The sequence below is a fragment of the Nestor notabilis genome, unplaced genomic scaffold (genome assembly GCF_000696875.1).
Source record: "Nestor notabilis isolate BGI_N333 unplaced genomic scaffold, ASM69687v1 scaffold1149, whole genome shotgun sequence".
Lineage (NCBI taxonomy): Eukaryota > Metazoa > Chordata > Aves > Psittaciformes > Psittacidae > Nestor > Nestor notabilis.
Window position 1 is genome coordinate 1 of NW_009942170.1, and position 23,184 is coordinate 23,184.

The following is a 23,184-nucleotide window of genomic DNA, read 5'->3' on the forward strand; positions in this document are numbered from 1 at the left end:
GGACAGTGTTGAATGCCTTGCACAAGTATATATATAACTTATATGTAACTTACGTGAATATGCTGCTTATTGCTTCTCAATAGTATTTTAAAAGGTTTATTATTGTAAAAACAAAGTTAAAATAAGTTGATCAATGATTTTAGATGAAAATTCAGGTGCAGTTCTTGTCAGCAAAAAGAAAGCAGAGGAGGCCTCTCTTACTGGAACTGATTTTCCAGTTGTTCCTGGTTTTCACCACTGAATGGGGGGAAGGAGATAAGGATCCTCTGGATGCTGCCCCTTGCATAGACTGGTCCTGAGCCAGTCCCAGCCTGCTTTCTTTCCTGGGACATGTTTCAGGTACCAGAGTTCAGGTGGTGAACTCTGATCAGTTACTGAGCTGTGCTAGGATTTTCATTAAATGGGTTGAAAAAAGGCTGTCCTTTTGGACTGTGTTTTTCTCCAAGTTCAGGGCAAATCTGCTAGAATTTGGACAAGTGATGGTGAAACAGATTTTCTCCTTATAAGGCATAATCCATGAGGGGTGGAAACATGATTATAATGGGTCTGACTGCTGGGTGTGTGGGAAGATCTAGGGTCTTCACTGGGAAGCATGCTGAGCCCATGGACAGCACTGCCCTCACCAGAACGCTGCCTGGGGTGCCCAGAGGGTGTCAGGAAGAGAAGCAGAACATGGGGCATCCCCTTGATCTGACGTCAGGAAGCAGGCACAAGAGGTGAGGGATGGGAAAGGGATACAAGAGACAAGTGTTGGGCCAAGAGACCCATGTAAGCAGCCATGAAGGTAGCCACCCCTCCTACTGAAGGAAGGTTACACACTGTTTTTATGATCTTGGTGTGTTCTGTAGCAATTAAATGACACACACACGCCTCTGGTTTAGCTCTGAAGGGGTACCTCGGAGGAGCATGGTAGATTCTTTCTGACATGTGCTGGGCTCACTATGAAATGGTCTTCCACCAGTGTGCTGGTTTCCAGCTGTGTGGAAGCTGCACTGGCGTATTGAGTCAGCTTTACCCCTTTGGGTTTGATTCCTTTGTCAAATTACTAATAGTCATACAAGTTACGGAAAAACGGCTAGTAGAAGTACTGGTGTGAGGCAGAAGTGCTTTACACAGAAACAAGTCTTCTCCACAACACTATGCAAAGCAAAACGAATGAACGCTGATCAGTTTGCTGATTTTGCTAAAATTAGCATGTGAGGATGACTTCCTGTTGCTCATGTATGCCCAGAGATGGTTATAGGAGGTAATATGTGTGTTGAGATAAAGGAACAATGTTATAATCTTGACTGTTTGACAATTAATGTGCTTTTTAATTTCCTCAAGGCAACATTTCTGACCTGCAGTTTTGTATTTATTTTCTATCATCCTAAGCATTTTCCTGATTAGCTGTTCAATTGCTACATTATCTGTCTTGATAATGAACACTTCTGCTAATGACAGAAAACATTTTATACTCGGTGAAGCAGTACCTTGCCAATGGATTTATACAAATTTCCTGCTGGTTGCTGTATTGATGCCCAAAGTGAATCTGTGGCTGAAAGGTTCCTGGATGAATCCAAGTTTCAGGACTGTGGTAGAATAGAACCATTTCTTGCTTGCCTGATCTGTAGTTCACACAGATGTCTGAACGCTGAAGTTTATTGACAAGATGTTGGCTGAGATGGCTAATATGTTCCAGCTAGTTTTACCTGGAGACCACTTCTTTGGAAACAAATAGGAGAGTAGCTATTGCCTTCAGTAATGTTGAGTGTTGTCCTCAGTGCAGAAATTCCCACTGATATCTGTGAAAATTGAGGGCAGGATATAGACTGCTAGGATGTGCCAAGAATGCATTTCTTGGCCTTTTTCTGAGCATTTTAAATCTGTAGGTTTTGCATGATAGGGAGCATTAGTGAGACAGTCATCTGTTTTTTCCTTCATGCACTGGACAGCTGCTTATGTAACACGGGCTGTAGAACAGGAGGAATTTTGGTTTTCATTGCTATTTGCAAGTGACATCAATCCAGTCCATTAATAGGAGCAATTCAGCAAAAGCTATGCAAGAGCTCATCAGGTTCAGCTTGTGGGCCTGCTGCCTAAAACTGTGCACCCTCTGTGGTCCCCATGGCTTGCCGTGTGACGATGATATTCTGCATACCCATGATGTATAAATGGTATGACATTAAAAGAATAAATTCAAAGCCACTATCTCTTGCCTGGTAAAAGGCATGTGAATATTCCTATTATAAGCCTGCCCGCTGCTCAGACACAGAGAAGCTGCCTGGTAGGTTTTTTTTTAATTTAAAGTGCAAAATAAATTCCACCGGATACTGTTGCTTTAATCTCTTCCTATCTTTTTCAGATGTGGTGCTTATAACCAGTATTAAAAGCATATACAATTCCTGCATCAAACAAGAAGCATCTAATGCAGTAAACCAATACCTTTTGCAATGATTTACAGGCTTGATCGCCTGATCTGGGCTCTGTGTTCTGGCAGAGTTTTCTGCTGTATTTTGGAGAAGGTATCTTTCTCTCCCTGGGGAAGGAAAGTGCCACTTTACGAATTGGTAGAATAGGCTCCTATCCTTTATGTTTTTATTCTTCAAAACAAAAAAATTACAAAAGAAATTGAAACGTTGACCATGAATTGCTTACAGCTTTAAAGTAACAGCTGTTTATAGACGAGGCATAAAGCTATTAATGCAAAAACGCAAAAGCATTTTCTGGAAACAAATGGAGTTACTACCATTGAAATGTACAAAGGGTTATGGTGGATTAGCACTAACACAACTGAACGTGGAATTTTCTTCTGAGGGGCATCCTTCCATTCCAACAGAAGCATGTGTGTGGAAGTCTTTCACTACAGGAAGACAGTCTGAATTGTCTACTGTGCTTTTTAGCATTGCATACTGGGACTTCATGTGCAGAAATCCTGAAATAAAGGCTTTTCTTCACCTGAGGATGAAGAACAAGCTTCCTGTTGTGCCTTTCTAGGTGTTGCATTCAGCTGGTGAAACCTCTGATCTTCCCAGTTTGCCCCGTGATGCATTTTTAATGTTGAACAAGAAAGAAAAAGGACATAAATACATGGACCGTAATATGAAAGGAAGAGTACACAGATGGTCCTGTAGGTTGCGTGCTGAGTTAGATGCTCCTCCGTTTTGGGATTTACATGAAGTTGAGCTCCATCTCCAGCCTGTGGCACCAGAGAGTTGTGGAATTCAGAGTTTTGGAGCATACTGTGCAATAATGTTTAGTTTTGAAATCATCACTGTACAAAGGCATGTTTAGAAATCAGCAATCATCTGTCAGGAAACAAACAAACAACTTGGGCAAGTTCTGGAAGACCCAGTATGCCCATCAAGAAACTAAGTGGATTCTCAACAGTTTTCAGCTGGCTGAATGGGCATTGGTTGAGGCCTACTGATCCTTTCTTTATCCAGGCAATTTCACTCATCCCTCTGTCAAAGTGTTGCTGCTCTACTTCCTCTTGTGCTCCTAAGTGACAGCACACAAAGCGAATAAATCAAAACAAGGGTAGAAGCAGTACTCCTCATGCTCCCTTAACTTATATGTTGTTTGTTTTTGCATTCCAACCCTGGTAGATAGAAGTCTTTTCCTGCCCAAAGTTTATTGCTTGTTACTAGCTACTAAAATAATACCTTGCCACAGGCCACAAAAATGTTCCCCTATAAACCACTTATAAGAACCGCCTTAGCCTTAAAAATAGGAAGGTTTTCGTTGGAGAATCATTTCTTCAAAGGGAAGGTTCTGCCAGGACATGGGTAGATTTGGCCTAGATTTTTTTTTAATTATTTTTTTAATTTATCATTTTGTCTGATTCTTGGAGGCAGTGAGGGGACAGTGGACCAGATAGCAATAGAAAGCAGTGCCTTGGCTATTTAGTTAACAGACTATGCCCACTGAGTGTAAAGCACTAGCTTCCTTCAGCTGTTTTGTGGACCTTGGGACAAATTTGCATCCAAGATAAATCAACAAGATAAATCAGAAGACATGAAAGTCACACCATAATTCAAGAAACAAGACTGAAAGTATGTATTTAGTCCAGCTAATCTATCAGTTTGGATGTACCACATTCCAGAGATGGGCCCTATTTCAAATGAAAACTGGCTCCTGGCTGTGCCATCCATAAAGATTTCTTCAGTTTTTTGTCTCTGCTTGGCATAGATGAAATAAGAAAGGGAGATATTGAGAGAACACCAAAGCAGCCAGTCAGCACTGTTACCCTGACTCTTCCCATGTTGCCCGTAGATCATCTATCGATGTGAAATCTGGATTTTTATCTGTGCTATCTTCTGAGGTAGGATGTTTTGGGTGAGACGGATTGCCAAATAGCAGACTGACAAGGAAATTCACAGTTTTGCATTTAAATGCTGGGTGCAAATTCCTCAAGGGAGTTCTGATATCAACACTGAGGAAGAGTGGCTCTGCCATAAGGAGAAGCAGAAACCCTGGAAAACAATTTCCTTCCCTGTCTTCAATGATGCTGGTGTACACGCATGCAGGCAGTGTTCTATGGCAGTAAGTGGTGAATACTGCAGTTTGCTATTAAAAATTGTGAAGAGTTTTGGGGAAAGGAGCATTACAGGGAAAGTAAATAGTACTGAGCTTGGCTGTAATTACACCAAAGTAATTAACTGGCCTCAGCAGGGTGGCATGGGCATTACTGAAAGCCCAGAATATCTTATTAGATCTCCTCCTACTTACTGCATTCACCATAGTCATCCCAAGGTTCTCAGATGCTGCAGATATGATCATAGCCCTAATTACGGGGTAATACGGAAAGCCACAGGACAAAGAAAGCAGCCTCAGACCTTTAGCAAATCAACAAACAAGCATGAGCCATTCACTTTATTCCAGAGGCTTGCTTTGCTGTGACAGAGACAAGAGATGCATGCTGCTTTTGAGTGATTGCTGTCTGGTGGCCTCCTGCACCGAGAAGCTGCAAAACAAGTTTCCTGGGACCGTGAGGTTTCTGTCAAGGCATATATGAGAATTCTTTAATAAGTATTTGAGTCTTCTGTGCAAACCTATTTTCCCTAACAAAAAGTTTGGAAGGGCACTTAAAAAATATATGAGTTTCTCACATTGTTGCATGAATTGTGGTAGTAAGAAAAAAACCAGTTACTGCAGACAAAACCTCTCTGGCCTGTAAACTCTATTGGGTTGCTAGGAAGGATGTGCTTCCTGCACAACAACAAAGAAAGTAGAGGGTAGACAATACCCATAGCAATCAAATAAAGGGGGGCAGAGCAAACTGAGACAATTATCTTTAACTGGCTGCCTTTTCACACTGTGAAACTGAGATAGAGCTGGGACTGAAGATACAGAAAGAAGGGTTCTGAAGGGAACCTGGAAATTTTATAGAATCTGTTAAAAGTCCAGTTTTGGTAAGTTGTACTTGGACCAATACCATTTTTTCTGAGGCTGGTGCCTTCTATCTTCCAAGGACCTCTTACATCTTTCTCATTCAGGTAGCCTTGGTGGAGGTGAAAGCCCTGCTCTTGACTCTTCCAATCTGTACAACTCTAGATTTTGGTTCTAGTGGTAATGTTACTTCTAGTGTCACTCATATTTATAGTGTGGATCAGAAAGTGTCTGCTGTAGTGCTGCTCTGTGTAGGAATGGTCCCCTCATGTCTCTGAAACTGAATGCTGCCCCAGACAGATCCTCACAAAATGGGCATCTCGAAATAGGGGTTGAGAACAAGGAATGAAGATGGGTATTTGTGTAAGGAGGGACTAGCAGAATTTGCAGTGTTAAAAACCAAGCACATATGATGGATAAGGTGAACAGGGAACAGGCTACTTGCTATCACCTCAAAATAAGAAACATCCTAGCACCTACTGCTAGCAGCACTTTAAAATAGATGAAAGGAAGTACTTTTCACATGGCATGTAATTTAATGTATGGCACTGCTGTTACCCATTGGTGGTGAACAGATGTCAGGATGCTGCAGGGCTTATCTCAGTTTTGGGTATCCCAGTGATGTCCATAACTGCCTGCTCTGTTCCTGAGGGCGTGAGAGATGGAAACCTGTGTGCAGATGTGGAGATTTCAGTACGTGCAGGCAGAGTGGTCGTGGCATTGCAGTGCTCATGTTGGGTTTTGGTCATGCCCTGAACAAGCAAAAAAGTTGTTTTTTGACTCAGAAGAGTGGGAACTTCTTTTCCAGTTTCACATGCAGTAATGGGTAATGACAGAGTTAAATGCACATACTGTGTCTCCATACTGTAGAAAAGCTAGAGCATGGAGAGGTTTAGAGGGGTCTTTCCTTAAAAGAAACCAAACACATATATAAGACCAGTACTGACAGGAAAAGTATTTCCTCATTCATTTCCTTGGGAAGTAATTTGAACACATTATCCTCGCTTGTCCTTGAATCTGGTGTTTGCTCAGTATATAGGAATGAACACTTGTACAGAATGGTTTTTATTTAGTTACACAGGATATAAGCTATCTACTTACATTTTACTCCAGGTTGTTATAGCTTTGCGTATTTGCAGGGTCTGATTTTAGGATTCTAGGGACATCTACATGCTGTGCAAAGTCTTCCACAGCTGAGAGGTTACTGTGATGGCTGGTACATTTAACATTATATAAGTTCTTCTGCTGATGCAAATTGTCCTACCATCCAATAATCCTGGAGCTCACCCTAAAATCAGGTTACCTTGAAAAGCTATTGCCTTGCTAAGAAAAACTTGCTTTGATATCAGATACCATAGCTTAGAATCCGAAGGTATATGCTCCAGGATGGAGGGCCACAAGGATGATTACAGAGCTGGAGCACCTCCCATATGAAGATAGGCTGAGAAAGTTGGGGCTATTCAGCCTGGAGAAGAGAATGTTGAGTGGAGACCCCATAGCAGCCTTCCAGTATCTGAAAGGGGCCTACAAGGATACTGGGGAGGGACTCTTCATTAGGGACTGCAGTGGTAGGACAAGGGGTAATGGCTTCAAACTTAAACAGGGGAAGTTTAGATTAGATCTAAGGAAGAAGTTCTTCACAGTGAGGGTGGTGAGGCACTGGAATGGGTTGCCCAAGGAAATCGTGAATGCTCCATCCCTGTTCAAGGCCAGGTTGGACAGAGCCTTGGGCGATACGGTTTAGTGCAAGGTGTCCCTGCTCACGACAGGGGGGTTGGAACTAGATGGTCTTAAAGTCCTTTCCAATCCTAACGATTCTATGATTCTGTGATTCTATATTGTGGTTTCCTCCACCTCCTTTCCACACAGAACTTGAACTGTCCTTGCTGTCCATCTCACAGCCTCAGGCTCCAACCTGAGTGTCCATGTATTGCTAGGCTACCTGGCCAGTGCTGAATAAGGTGTTAGAACTACTGCAAGCCCAAAAGCTCCCAAAACATGTATCAAGAGCTAGAAGAGCTTGGAGAGTTTGAGATTTTGCATGGAACACTGATATTTCAATTGCATTGGGGGATTCTCCTCCCACATTACCACAATAACCAGGTGAGGGGCTGGAGAAGTAGTTCTTGCTTATAGTGCTTCTGCAGCTTGCTCTTCTGGGGCCCATACCTAATGGGGCTGTCCCTAGGGAAATGATACAGTGGTTGTGTGCATTTCCTATTGCATTTGTACAACTTTTTCTTTTGATAATATGTATACAAGTGATTCTCTGGCCATAATCATGTTTGGACAGGGATTAAATAAAATAGGTAAGCAATTTGATAGAGATAAGTGGAAGTGTCTCGTATCAGCTTCGCCCGTGGCATTTTGCTCCTCTTTGTGATTACTTGGTAGGCTTGCAAAAAGATAAATGCTGCCGTTTTGGTAAAAAATACTCAGAGATCAAAGCAAATCTGACCTTGCAGTTATCTTGGGATTTAATTATTAACCCAGCAATTTTGGAAGTGAGTGGGAGGGTGACAGCACGCCTTGAGCAGTAGCTAAGGTACAATGTGAGCTGTTCCCATACAGAGTCATGTGGTGAGCCATGTGCAGAGCCTGTCACTGCTACTGCCGGAGGACTTGCTGGCCATGCTTAGAGAAGGATTTGTTTGTTTCCTGTGCTGGGATTTGGTCCTGTCATGTCAGCTGCAAACACTGTGCCTTGCTTCTTCAGCCCTGGCTCTTAGCATGCAATTAGCTGCTGCACACAGCTCAGTGTGGCTGTCTCTGCGACTGCTGATCCATGAGCATGATGTGTGGCCTGTTGTCAGCCTTGGTATTTCAAGAATTGTTGGGATTTTACATGGGTTAATTTGAAATGTCAGAAAACACAAATGCTGTGGATTTCTGAGTGTATATAAAATGTATTTGTCAGACCTCCCCTTGTCTCTCACTGGTGGGAATGAAATTGTAGCCCCTGTGCTTGTTAGCTCTCCTTGACTGCCTGGTTTAGACTTGTCAGGAAGAGTGAATGGATGTGAGATGAATGAGTCTGGATGGGGATTTAGACAACCAGACTTCTCACTGGCAAAAGACTGCAAACAGATTGGTGCAAGCTTATGGTTCTTCAGAGCATATAGGTGGCAAGCATAAATGATTTTTTACGGATTAGTGAGCAAGGTCCAAGCCCAGAGAGCTCCTTGTTAGAGAAGGAGTTATTTCAATCTGTCATGCCTCAGCTACAGAAGAGCTATGGGAACATCAGTGAATGCAAACAAAAAAATGCTTGCAGTTTAGCTCCTAAATGCTTACCCATGAATACTATGCAGTGCAAAGTCTTTGCTAGGGTATTTATATCAGGAAAGTTTCTGGGGCAATGTGTGCCTTACCAATCTCCCTACCAATGTAGACACAGTGGTCCTCAGCACAGCACCAGATGTACCAAAGGAAAACACTTTCTCCACATAGGAGTTGTTTCTACCCACTGTGTTTTACAGGGTAGCTGGAAAAAAAAATTGGCATGAGGCATGGCCATACTCACCCAAAAAGTCATTTTTCATGATAAAAGCAAAACAGTGTGGGAAAGTGGAACTGGTTGACGTATCAGATCTGGCAGTATGGATGTACGAAATCTGGCTCCCATTTTAGGCCAGGTACAGACTGTGGTGGTAACGGAGCGTGCACCCACAGTTGCCAGGCAGTTGCTAGCAGAAGTTTAGCTCTTGGTGGCCTTACATCACTTTGGACTATCAAGTATGCTTTAGTGTATGCCAGGACTAGCAACGAACTCTTAAATATGACTACACATGGATGTTGACAGGCTGGGTTAATTCACGTACTTTGGCAAATGTTGCACATGTTCTCTGAAAGTCAAGGTTCACCAAAGAGGCTCTGGAAACCCCCTACATCCCACACCCCAGTGCTTGACTGAGCTTGGTGCATCGAAGCCAGCAATAAGGCTTATGAAACCCTGGCTAAATAGGGCATCTTCTGCAGTGGGGCTGTGCGCATGAGGGTTTCCAAAGAGCATCACTTTGCCCGTTCCTGAAAGCAGCATCATGGCCCAGGCCACCCAGGCTGCTGCCTGGATGTGACTGGCCCAATCCAGCCTGCATTAGCAGAAAAACAGGCCTTATCCAGTTAGAGGGCAGGCATGTGGTACGAGTGCAGGATCAGGCCCCAACCCCTGGAAATGAAACACGGCTCAGTCAAAGGCAACGGGAAGACAAAGCCACCTGGAAAGAGTTAGCTGTTCAAACTGGGGGCTGGGCAGGGGGCCCTGCTTTCATCTTTTTATAGTATAAAAATTTTGTGACTGAAATAAAGCCCTACTGTTTGGACTGGATGATGTTACCTAATTCTCAGAAATGAGAGCAGCTGGCCATGGTGCAGATACCGCCTAGCAAGCCCTGCAGTGCATAGCACATCATTTAGCAGGGCTGTAAAAGAAAGGACATTTATTAAGGGGCTTGGGAGTGAAACTGAATGTGCTGGCTTGGCTCTCACCTGGTGGGTTTCATTTCCAGATCCTCTGTTTTATTTTCCACATAAATAAATAAATTTATTTATTATAAATTTAGCCTGCCTTCCCTAACTGCTTTTTCGCATGCCTTTGGGTAAACCCCACACTGAGAGCCTGGGTGTCTTGATATGAATGTTGTTGACCTTGTGGCGATGTAGCTAAATAAGCAAAGGTCCTGACAAAATCCACTTTCATGAAGATCTGGAAAAGAGGTGTTATAAATCACCTGTTTTGGGGAATTTTCATTCTGAGGCAAAATGAAAACAAAACAATGTCCTGAGCCCACCAAATAATGGGAACTTTGCAAACACTTATTGCAATTTCCAGTTCTTCCTCTTCCTGCCTTTCACCGTCCTCTTCCAGCCAGTTGCTTAAGTTGGCAACATCAGGCTGATCTTTCTTTCTCATCTTTGCCTCTTTGTGTAATATAGTGTGAGAAAAAAAGTCATAGTTTTTGGGGCTGGGTTTCTCCGTTTGCCTATAAGACAGATTTCCTTGCTGATGTAGTCACCAAAATTGACCCCAAGCTGATCCTGGTGGTCTTACCCCGCTTTGCACTGGTGCAAGGTACTGCTAGCTGCTCTCATACAGCCCATCCTGGCTTTCCCACAGCAGCTGAGTCTGCCAGCAGCAGCAATGTGTCCGTTACCCACCCACAGATGATGGAACTAAGAAATATCTGATGCCTTTTTTTTTTTTTTTTTAATGGTGTTTCCCAAGAGATGTCCTTTCGGAAAATGTGTCCCTGAGTGTGCCAGTCAGTGGCAGTCCAAGGCATGTTGGGACCTGGGGAGTCCAGACTTTGTCTTAGGGAATTTCTCACTTAGAAATAAATTAAGGTAAAAAGACCCCAGGTTGTTCAGTTCACAGTATCTGGAGATCAGTATTTCAGTTAAATAGTTAAACTTTACTTTAAAAAAGCATGCAAATGTAAGAAGTTGAAATGTTAAACTATTACACCTGTAACTTCAACTTTGAAAGTCCCAGAAATGCACATGGTGACACTGGGAATAGCAGGAATTTCCATTCTTCCACACTTGGGAAATCAATTTGTTTCCTGATGGGTCCACTTTTTTTTTAGCCATCCCTCCCTGTGCTGGGTAATACACCTGCAGTATTTTCTGTGAGGAACATGTGAATGCTTAGCAGCTGTCGCTGGATTTTTTATAGAATCATAGAATGGTTTGGGTTGGAAAGGACCTTAAGACCATCTACTTTCAACCCCCCTGCCATGGGCAGGGATTCCTCACACCCGGCCATGTTGCCCAAGGCTCTGTCCAACCTGGCCTTGAACAAGGATGGAGCATTCACAACTTCCTTGGGCAACCCATTCCAGTGCCTCACCACCCTCACTGTAAAGAACTTCTTCCTTAGACCTAATCTAAAGTTCCCCTGTTTAAGTCTGAAGCCATTACCCCTTGTCCTACCACTGCAGTCCCTGATGAAGAGTCCCTCCACCCCCTGCAGATACTGGAAGGCTGCTATGAGGTCTCCACGCAGCCTTCTCATCTGCAGGCTGAACAGCCCCAACTTTCTCAGCCTATCTTCATACGGGAGGTGCTCCAGTCCTCTTATCATCCTTGTGGCCCTCCTCTGGACTTACTCCAACAGCTCCATGTCCTTTTTATGTTGAGGACACCAGAACTGTACACAGTCCCTGTATTTGGTGTTTTAAGTGTGAATGGCCTGACCGTTGGCTTTCCCTATGCTGGCAAATGAGCACTCATGGCAGCAGTGTGGTGGGCTACTAAAGCTAGTGCCATAATCAGCACTGGCAGGAGGACCCCGGGGAGTGGGATGCAACTTTCTCGTGCATGAGCTGGATTAACCGCCACACTCCCTGTGGTTTTGGTCCCTGCTTGTGCAACTGCCGTAATTTTCAAAACGTGCGTTTTTTATTCCTGGCTGAAAGATCCTTACAGATTTTGGGAGAGCAGCCGGTACAGAGGAGGGCATATGCGCCTGTGTCTGGCACCTGCTAACAGGGTGCTGTTAGAGGACTTCACTCAGTGGTAATGAAGCTGGGCAGGATGTGAGCAGCAGAGTTGTCAGGCAGGCAGGGGCCCAGCAGCACACTGAGAAACCAGCAGCAGCATGAGAAAAGCACTAAGGGACGTATTCTGGCTCTGGGAGCTAACATGCTGGCTTCAGTGGGAGCCATATGCACATCAAGGCTGCCAGGAGACAGGCCCAGAAGTTTAGTATTTCTCTGACTGGAATATAAAAGTAATTATGAGGTTGGCCTGGAGCATTCAGAGCTGAATTCGTAACCATCTGGTGTTAATGGCCTGAAGTGAAACTTCAGGCAAAGCTTTCATTTCACTTATTATTCACCAGTAAACTTCCTGGCCAGTGGCTGCAGCTTTTCTTGTTAGTGGTGGAGCTTTGTACCTGCTGCCTTGCTGAGGGGCAGGGGGTTTCAGCAGCCCCCAGAGCAGCTCTGCTTTGATTTTAAGGAAATGGCACCAAGCACTGACAGTGAGAGACTGCTCGAAGACCATAGAGCAATTAAGGAGCTGAATATAATATGTATCTTCCCATTATTTTCACTTCACCGACTTTAATCTTCCTAAAAACCCCTTCCCAGGACCCTCTTTAGTGGCTGTGCTCCTAAGCCAAAACAGATTCTACACTGAAATGTACTCTTAGTGTTGTGTATCCATGAGCAAAATCTGGTTTTAGGGTCTTTGTTAACATGAATCTCAGCCCCTTCCCAGAACAGGACTGGGTGGAAGGACTACATGGAAAGCAGATTTTTTTTTTATTCCAACTGAAATTTTGCAGACAAAGACTTCCCATCATCCCAAATGGTGGGGACAGATATCAGTTTTCTGAAGGGACACTCATTGGTCTTCTAATTGCTCTACACTTTAGGTCTCCATCTGGGAGCAACCAGTGGCCAGTGCCAAGAGGTGCACTGAGCAGGCACAGATGACCTTGACATGATCAGATATGTTGGTAAGGGGAACCATACAGATAGCAAATGTGGTTAAAAAGATAATCAGGCTTGCTTGAGAACTCCAAGAGAAACCCCCCTGCTTGCTAAAATTTGAGATGGAGATTTCTAGTTACTGCTGTGCAGCCCAGAAGGTAGAGAGCAAGTGTTAACTCACTAAGCAGGAGAAATTGAAGTAAGAAGTTGCACAGAGCTATTCAGCCTGCTTCTGCCCAGACATTCAGGTATCTCCATTAAAAATTTTGGGTCAAAACTCAAATGTTCCACTTGAAAAATATTTCTCTTGTCTGCTTTCCTCTATGTAGTCCAAGTACAGCAGCTGAAATACAGCTTGTGAAGGCCATCAGAGTTGTGTTTCTGGATTGAAATAAGTTTTCAGCAAAAATATTTCAGTTCTTTTCACAAACACAACCCCCCCCCCCAAAAAAAAAAAAAAAAATCGGGGCAGGGGATTGCTTACCTTGCTCATCTTCAAACTGCCCACAAAGGAAGGAAGTGCTGTAGAATTGGAAAGCCACTTAAAAAAAAACTACTTTCCCCTGCAATTGCATCTTCCCAAAGCCATTCCCCCATAATCCAATGTTGCAGTGTCTCCCCTTAGGGTAGGTTGTTGTGGCATGGAAGATGTTGGGGTTTGCAGCTCTCCATGGTAACTCCTAATCACTGTGGTCACACTGAGGAGCTTATCTGACCATTAACCTTCATGGTATGTAACATCCCAATGGTCCCTCTTGATGGTTTTGAATTAGTTTTGCATGAGGAGACCCTTGTCAGGAAGCAATGGTAGCTTGCTGTGTATTTGCTGTAAGCTGTCCCATCTGCACACTACCAGTGAGTTTGCCCTTGGGTTTTTTGCACATTGCCTCTTCTGAGGCATCGAACTCAGATTATGTAGAAATTTCAGAGGTAAAATTTTGGTCTGTAAGGTGCAGAATATAATCATGCTGATCACTTTCTTTCTCCTCATTTGTCTCCAAAGCCTGTTGCTCACCAGGAAGCCCGTGCTATGCTCTGCTTTTATTCATGGGGCTTATTTCAAGACCTACTAGGGAGGGAGCATCCTCATGCCAGCACAGCTTCATCTTTACATTGCTGTTCAACTAGCACATTTGTCTTCTCCTACAGTTTTTGCCAGAATCCTGAAGGCTCCTGAATCCCAAAATATCACCTTTGGGTCTGTGGTGACATTGCGGTGCGCAGCGACCGGCCTTCCAGTCCCCACTGTCACCTGGCTGGAAAATGGGAAAGCTGTAAGTGCCTTTTTTTTCATGCTTTTGGCCCTGGAGGGCTGCTAGCAGTCGGAAGCACAGCCCAGGGATTAAAATGCAAGGCTGGGAGCCAGCGCCTGTGGTTTCTATTCCTGCCTGATTTAGCGCCTTGCTGAGCAATCAAGCTGAGCCCACCTCACCTCCCTCCTGCAGTTTTCCTCTCTGCAAAGCTCTCCCCCTTCTCCGGGGTGTTGCGTGGGTTAGTGTGATGGTCTGGGAAGCCTGAGATGAAGAATGGTTTAGATACTTACAGACTTCCTCTGACACAGGGTTTCTAGGATTCCGTTGTGGGTTTAAGTATTTCTGAAGCCACCTTTCCTCTCTATTCTAATGTGGTAACAATAACATGGCAAAATTGTTTATTTGACAAAATACACAAACTGAGGTAGTTAGGTGGTGCAAACTCCCTTGAGGCAGAATACCTGTAGGTCAGCATATACGCACAGCATATCTGGAGATGAATAGATCTGAAATTTTCTAGACTGACCTAGGTGACACACTGAAGCATGTCACCAATTTATTCCTGGCTAGAAGCCCATCCTCAAGAAAGGTACACTTTCTTCAGTGGCAGGATGCAAATCCACTGCTTCTCACAGGAAATTTCTCTGTGGTCTAATGATCCTGACCATTCTAAATAGGTGCCTGCTTTGAACTAGTCTGGCTTTCATGGCCATGGGCAGGCTATTGCAACGCCTTCTCTTCAGCTGAACTGAAGAGCTGCTTGACACCTGATATTGTCTCCCCAGGAGTAAGTGGTGCACCACAGTCACAGCAGCTTTGCAGTCTGAGCCTGCCACAGGTTTCCTCTAGTCTTCATATGGTTATGGTGGACATGTTTTATACTCTTTGTGGTCTTTCAACAGTTTTTTTAAGGATAACTCCAAGGACGTGATGCTGCGGAGGCAGGTGGAGCAGCCGTTGAATGAGGGGTGGCAATTTGCCTCTGTTCTTTCTCACTGACCATCCATCAGCCCCAAGTCCTTCTGGCCACTAGTTGGCCATGGCCATTCCTGTTCACTTGCTTGTCCAGCAGCACCAATAAATCCTCTTGTTCAAATTCCTTCCCAGGAAAGAACTCTGTATCCTCTCCTTCCATATATTAAAATACATCATAAAGGAGCCTGGAATACTCTGCCAGCTCTCTTGCCTTCATATCTCCTTTAAACCTTACAGTGTACTCCATTCTGATTAGGCCTGATTTTCTATATTCCTTTGAGGTTTCTAGGGAGAACAGCAAAAGGATCAGATCAGCTGCCTCAGAGCCCTGTAGGTCCTTGGTAGTTTCTGGTGATAATTATTTTGAGACAACTGCAGGTGTTCATTCAGGAATTCCTCTCCACTGAGAAAAAACTTTTTGGGGAATCTGCTGTTCCTAGCAAGGGCAGAGCATTTCTGGAACACAGACCTCTGCTTTGCCAATCTCCCACCACTGCACTGGTCCCACAGAGTGGTGTATGAGATGATGCTCAGTCCCTGCCCAAGGCCGTTGCCTGGCTGGTCAGATCTGATCTGCCCCATTGCTGTTTGCAAAGCAAAACCTGGTCACAGGAGGGTGGTGCTCCAGACTGCCTCATTTTAAATGTGGCAGGGAGATCTTAATGGTGCTTGTCTCTGGGTAAGTCGGATCAGGAAGTGGGTGGACTGGAGTGCATGCATTTGAGGGCTGGCTCACAAGCAAGCAACGATGAGTCATTAGAAGATGCAATGTATCTGCAGCTTTATGATTGCTGGACACTGACCTGTAATTGTCCTGTAATTTGTTTAAAGAGAGGTAATCTGCTGAGGTTATTGAACTGTCTTTGAAGAGGAGGATGCAAACTCTTCTGCACAGCAGCAGCCTTGCCTACCTAAACAGAATCATAGAATCGTAGAATGGTTAGAGCTGGAAAGGACATAAGGCCAAAAAACATCCCTGATCCCTGCATTTGCACAGTAACCCACCCATCCCCGATGCAATACTTTCAAACTGTGCTGGTCTGGCTATATAGTGATTTCTTTGCAACCATGTTCCCTCACCACAACTCCAAGCTGATCTTCAGTGAAGCAAAAAAAATACATTATTTTCAACATTTTCTTCTCAGAGAGAAACCTGCTTATTAAAGATGTGATACACCCCTTCATGCTTTTTCAGTAATCACTGTTAATACTTTTCGAAACAAGCACAGATCCCATTGAAATCATGTTTCTCTTAACCTCCAGAGATGTGAAATTGGTCTCTCTGACCTCTCAGATAGTTGTGTAAGTAAAGTGCTTTGCTTGGATGAATCCAGGGAGACAACTCTCACTGTCCTTAGGGCCAGACCACACTGGTGGGATGCACTGGTAACCACACCTCACTTGAATTACACTTAATGTTTTCTATCAAGATGAAGGGTAGAACAGGTAATACTGCTCCTTCCTACTGCCTTTGCAAGGTAGACTCTTGGTCTACCACATCCTCCTACTTTAATGAATGCCATATGAGCAGAACAGGCTTGAGGATAAAATTAAGACCAACTGGCCAAAATCAGCAGACTCCAAGATAATTTACCTCGGAATTTCTGACCAGGAAAGACAGCTGGCCAAAATCACCATGTCTGCAACCCCTTCAATACTTGCAGGTGTGAGATAAGAAAATCTATCACATACCTGCCAAAGTGCCGGAGCCAGAGTGCTTGCTTTGGAAGTGTGGCAGTGGTTATGTTAATCCAGAATCAACAACTTTCAAATTGTTTTCTTTTCTCTCTCTGTATTGCCAGGGTCCACAAAGTTACCTTGCGCCCTTCCTTGCTAAGGCATGAATAGGCAAACAGTTTTCTAGAAGACGCCCTGGAATAATTAGCCAGCTCAATTACATGACCAAAACTAAGACTACAGCCCTCTGGAACAGAAAATTAATTGCAGAATTATTGCTGATGTGTGAAATAGGAGAGGTTCTTAACATTTCTGCGTGGAGACCTCATAGCAGCCTTCCAATATCTGAAGGGGGCCTACAAGGATGCTGGGGAGGGACTCTTCATCAGGGACTGTAGTGGTAGGACAAGGGCTAATGGCTTTAAACTTAAACAGGAGAACTTTAGGTTAGATCTAAGGAAGAAGTTCTTCACAGTGAGGGTAGTGAGGCACTGGAATGGGTTGCCCAAGGAAGTTGTGAATGCTCCAACCCTGGAGGCGTTTAAGGCCAGGTTGGACAGAGCCTTGGGCAACATGGTTTAGTGTGTGGTGTCCCTGCTCATGGCAGGGGGGTTGGAACTAGATGATCTTAAGGTCCTTTCCAACCCTAACTGTTCTATGATTCTATGATTCTATTTGCTTTTGTATGTGAAGTCAGCTGCTGTGAAAGCACCAAAATAATGCCATCAGCTTTAGCTCTCTGCCACTTCTATCTGCGTGCTACATGTTTCTCTACCAATTTAAATACTTGGGGCTGAACCTCTTAGATTTTTCCTTGGTTTGTTTGTTGGCCTTTGTTGGAAATATCACCACTGTGCTGGGCTTTTTGGTCTCCCAGGTTTCTGCAGGCTCTATAGCAGAGAATGTCAAGGACAGAGTGGTTGACTCCAGATTGCAGGTGTATGTCACCCGACCCGGCCTATTCACTTGCCTTGCCACGAACAAACACAGCAAAACTTTTGGAGCCGCCAAAGCTGCAGCAACCATCAGTGTTTCAGGTATGCTGGGAAGAAGAGAGCCATTCTTGTTTTACCCTTGCAGTCACAGTCCTAGCTTCCCTGCTGTGGAGAGGCAAGGGACGTGAAGTACTCTGGAGGGAGGAGAAGGAAAAGCCCTGGAGAGCGGATAGTATGCAGGCGGCTAAATTTGAGTACAAGTGCATCCCCCGCTCAGGCTATTTCCTCATATATTCTTACACTTCGGAGACTGGCACAGCTGTCATTTCCTGAATGTTTGATGCCATCTTGTACTTTGTGTCCCAGAAGCACACTTGGTAAGTTCATCCATGTGGAGGAAGTCATGGCCACGACCCAGCCTTGGTATCACCTAACAGCAAGGTGAAAATAGTTTTCGTGAGCAGTTTGACTTCTCAGGGGTTCGCATTCAGAAAGCAGGAAGGTTGCTGTCAGAGCAGTACCCCACTGTGTCTGGGACAACCTGTACTCCCAGGCTCCCAGGGACATCTCCCAGATGGGGACAGGATGATCCAAAGAGGAGAAATACTGATGGTCTCAGCTAGCTGACAGCATTTGTCACACCAAGAGAAAGGTGGCAGCTTGTGCCTTCCCTCTTGGGACAGGCAGGGGGGTTTAGTTAGAAGAAAGAGGAATCACCCAGGTGTCCAGACATGGAGTTGTAGCTCTGGTCCTGCTGTTAAGCAGGCATGCACCTGCCCCCCTCTCTATGCCTCAGCTCCTGCTCTGTTGATAAAATAACCATGCCCTTTCTTACACTGGGCATTGAAATCTAGCAGCAAGCTCTGCCCCGTAAAAGACTCAGTGCTTGGTACTGTATTTCATATCTGTGCTTCTGCTTTTAGCCCAGCCAAGTCTCTTCCCCGTGAAGCAGAGCTGCAAATGCAATGGGGAAGATGTGTTTTAGGTTGGTTGGACAAGCTGCACTTATCTCCTCCAGACTGCGTGTGCTCAGCAAGAGGGGAGCAGCACCCCCAGACCCAAGCAGGAGCCTTTTCCCAGCTCCCAAATGGTCCTAGGGCAGAGGTGTCCCAGTCCTTAGCAGACGCTCAGTGCCACCTCTCCATGCCGGTGCAGTCCCGCTTCTCCAGCTCTCATGTCTCCCTTCTGATCCAGCTGCTGCCTGCAGTACTGGGTGCATGGGGGGGCTTAAGCGAAGGGTGCTACCTGCCAGTCAAGTGGGACCCAAAGAATAAGGGTGAAAGTGTGAGTTAAGGGTGCAACAGTCCACCTCAGCAAGAACTACAGTTAGCAATCCATTTCCTTCACCTTATTCCTTCTCCCTGTACAGCATCCAGTGTTGCCCAACTATTCTTCTCCATAAGAAGGTGCAAAATAAGGACAGAATTTAGCTGCATCCTTTTCAGACAGTTCAGCTGTCCGAAAATCTTGCATGGAAATCTTAATCCTCACAACTCAGAGGGGGCAAAGAAATGTCACTTACATCTTTTCCATTTCTTCTTTCTCCTGGCTCATCACAATTGCTGGATCTGGTGCATCTTGTCAGAGTGGAGGTAAGAATGACTTCTTGTAGCTTTCTGGGGATTTTCTCTGGGCCAGGGAGAAGAAGAATGACTGTAGTGATAGGACAAGGGGTAATGGGTTCAAACTTAAACAGGGAAAGTTGAGGTTAGATAAAGGAAGAAGTTCTTTACAGTGAGGGTGGTGAGGCACTGGAACAGGATGCCCAAAGAACTGGTAAATGCCCGATCGCTGGCAGTGTTCAAGGCCGGGCTGGCCAGAGCCTTGGGCAACATGGTCTAGTGTGAGGTGTCCCTGCCCATGGCAGGGGGATTGGAACTAGATGATCTTAAGGTCCTTTCCAACCCTAACCATACCATGATTTTATAACCAGGGGGATCTGGTTAATTTGGGCTTCTGGATGCCAAGCATACAGCTGAGGTTCACCTAAAGGGAACACCAAGCTTTTTTATAGAGGCATAATTTGGGACTGGGCTCAGGTACATAGGGATGCTTTTGTATCAAGCAAGCAGTGGCTCACACATCAGTAAGGGTGTTTAAAGTACAGTAGTAGGCAGAATACTTGAGTAAATTTCGTTCACAGTTACATATCCACAACTTCTCTGACCTTGCAAATATATAGGCGAAAACTTAACTGCAAGTTAAACTACTGCCTGTACACAGACAATAAATGTATTTTGATTTGATGATCACCAGTTAGGGCAAAAGGAGTTTAGATATTTGTTTCAAGCAGAGTTACGGATTAGTAAAGCCACTTCTATGTGATCAGACATGCACTTTTGCTCAGTATTTTCTGGAGTACTGAACAAGTTGGCTGGCTTTTTCCTTTTAGATTCCTAGCATATTTCTACATGCTGCGCTGACAGGTCAGTCTGGAGGGAAAATAAGAGGGTGCATCTGGAGAAGGGCTGGAAATTACTGGCCCTCAGAGAAAAGAACAGAGTCTGAGAAAGTCTGAGCAAATGGTTTTGCCATTCTGCTGACAGAGCTCCCTACAAAGGCCCTTGCTTTCCTCACAGGGGCTTGCAAGACTGATTCAGGAAGTAAGTGATTTAGTGATCACCTGATGATAATGGCAGACATGCCTTACACCTGCACCCGTGTAGTTGTGGCAGACATGGCAACAGTGATCAGATGCTCAGCCCTCCTGTGCTGCAGTTTTTCTCAACATTTGTTACGTGAAATTCCCACTCTTTGGTAAGGAGTTGTGAGAAACACGTTGCTGTTGCTTCTCCATTGTAGCCTGGTCCATGTCTCCCTGAAGGTTTTAGGAAAGTGAGGAAATACAATAATAGCGCTGATGGCTCTTACCAGGCTGCTTCTGCAGCCCTCTTTTGTGCCTTCTTTTGCTTCTTGGAGCACGAGAAGGACTCAGTTGTCAGATTAAACACAACAGCATCATCAGGAAAACGTGAATGATGTGACCCCACCACACAGGGTGCTGGGGGCAGCGCAGTACTGGGGGGAAGCCTGCTCTGTGCCAGGGAGATGTCATGGGCTGTGGTGCAGGATGCTGGGGGAGCCTGTGTCACATGAAGGGCTGTCCATGGAGTGTCGGGTGATGCAGGTGTCACAGCATCACTGCTGTTTTGGTGCTAGCTCAAGGGATCAGTGCCTTGCTGTATTTTTTACCCAATGTGACATATAGGAAAAAAATCATAGTTAAAAAAAAAAAAAATGACATGGAGCCCAAAATAGAGCAGCTAAACCAGGACCAGAGAGCATCATCTGCAAAGAGCAGCATCTGAAAAGCAGAAGTCTGGGCATCTTGTATAGCCCCGTACCCATGCAACTCGAGCTTTCTGAAGAAAAACAGCAAGAACCTCCAGGGCTGACAATGGACAACTATTTGGCCAAGGGAAAGAAATAAAAGTCACAGATACAAATGGCTCTGCTGACTGCTCCAAATGGTTGGCGTGTTGTGAATTGAACTCCCTGACCCCAGTTGCACTGACCGAATGAGCAGTGGGAACAGCTGCACCCAGCCCTCCTCCCACCTGGATTTAGCTTCTGCCCCACTCACAGGGGAGGCTGTTTTCCAGGTTCCACCCCATACGGAGGGCATTGCACCCTATGGGCTGCCCGAGAGAAGGGCACATCCGCACCCACAGGCTTTGCTGCCATGGGGCTGTCGTGGGAGCTGCTGGTAGCACAGCTGACCTGTGCATGCCCTCGTGCTGCTGCTCCCTCCTGATGTTTGTGGGGAAGAAGGGAGGGAGGGGTGAGAACTGCCTCCTGCTAGATGTAAAAAATGTGGGAAAGATAAATAAATGGACCATGAAGGAGCCAATCCTACTGTGCTTTTTAGTGCTCTGGCATAATTTTGGCCCCATGCTTTGTGGCAGGAGATGTGAAAAGAGGAGAGGATGTACTTTACAGGGAAACACCAGAAGGAAAAGTGTCTCCCACCTAAATGTGTGTGGAAAAGAGGCAGGGTCAGGAGGGGTGGGAGAGCTGAGAACAGACAGACAGGAGCTTGGCTGGTTTCATCTTGTGAAGAATTCCCTAGCATGTGTTGGGTGGGATTCACCTGGCTCCTGCATATTGAGTCCATCCAAAATTAAACTGTTGCTAGTCAGCAGAGCAGGAAACCATGAGTTATCGCAGGTATATAGCAAGTAGCACAGCTGATCTCTACTGCAGGAAGCAGGAAAATGAAATGTTTTCCAATTACGGCCAAGAGCAAGGTGAGGGGCCATGCTAGGTCATGGCTGTACGTGAGCACTCAGTCGTTTTACCCACTTTAAATGTTAGCAACTGTTTAGCCCACTTTAAATGTAAGCCCTAGAGCTTACCAGGAGGGCCCTGCACTCACACAGGGCCCTGTTCCTTGCAGAAGTTTCGTGTTTCAATGCTATTAGTTGGCTTTAGGGGTTATAACCATCTACCCTCTCCTCTGCCCTCTGCCAGCCTTAAGGATGCCACTTATTCAGAAACAGAGCTTAGGCATCCTGTTTACAGGTGTTTAGGGCTGTGAGTTTACTTTGTGTGTATGCTCTTGTCCCCTACAGCAAGCTATACAAGGGTGATGCAGGCTACTGCAGCATGTACAGAGGTGAGGTGTGTAGTGGTATCTTGGCAAAGGATGCTCTTGTTTTCTTCAACTCCTCCTATGCTGACCCAGAGGAGACCCAAGAGCTGCTTGTGCACACTGCCTGGACTGAACTGAAAATGGTGAGTTCATTCTGCCAACCGGCTGCTGAGTCTCTGCTGTGTAACTACATCTTCCAGGAGTGCAATCCCTCAGGAGCTGGCCCAGCTCCAAAACCAGTGTGCAGGTAAATGAAAAAAATAATAAATAAAATGCTCATCTTTCACTTCTTTTTCATGGGGATGTGTAGGCACCAGGGGAGTGGTGAAGGTCTGTCCAGATCTGGAGTAGCACTGAGTGAAATTGGGCCCTCTAGGTTTGCATGTGTTTTCCTTTTGCTCTCTCCTCTGTACACACAGAGACGACCGACCTGATCCAGCTGTCTCTGTGCTCACTGCTAGGGTGACTGACTTTCAGGCCCAGATGTCTGTGTTATATCAGGCTTTTAGCAGACAGTGTTGAAAAGAAATATCCATTTGAATGACATAATTGATTTAAATTATTAACATATTGCTATTGATTAAACCTTACTAGGTCAGTATGTACTCATTGTTATTATCAAAAGTAATTGCTTGTTTAGAATTTTGACTGGATATAGTCACAGTGAGTGCAACAAATCTATCCAAGGCAATAAACTAATCATTCAGCACTTCTCACAACAATGAAGATGAAACATAAAAAGACGACACCAGAGACACTGCCAGTGTAGTTGTACCTGCTAAACCAAACCTCCCATCTGGCTCTTGTATCCTCCCATATGCAGAAAATGTGCAGCAAAACAGAGCTGTCAGGGGCTCCAAGGAGCCCCGAGCATCTCCCACTACAGCTAATATACTGCCAACAGGTGTCTGTGCAATAGGTCCCAGTGAGACAGACACTGAGACACT

At 45.0% G+C, this 23,184-nt stretch overlaps 1 protein-coding gene across 1 annotated transcript in view; it reads left to right on the forward strand.

Moving 5' to 3' along the window:
• Positions 1-10,305: 10,305 nt before the first annotated feature.
• Positions 10,306-23,184, forward strand: part of MUSK (muscle, skeletal, receptor tyrosine kinase) — a gene marked incomplete at its 5' end in the record, with an annotated part of 31,419 nt that continues 18,540 nt past the window's right edge. Inside the window, 5 exons of the mRNA XM_010021254.1 lie at positions 10,306-10,441; positions 13,956-14,080; positions 17,589-17,748; positions 19,232-19,238; positions 22,218-22,484. Of these exons, the coding sequence (XP_010019556.1) occupies positions 10,306-10,441; positions 13,956-14,080; positions 17,589-17,748; positions 19,232-19,238; positions 22,218-22,484 (695 nt within the window). The remainder of the gene's footprint in view (positions 10,442-13,955; positions 14,081-17,588; positions 17,749-19,231; positions 19,239-22,217; positions 22,485-23,184) is intronic.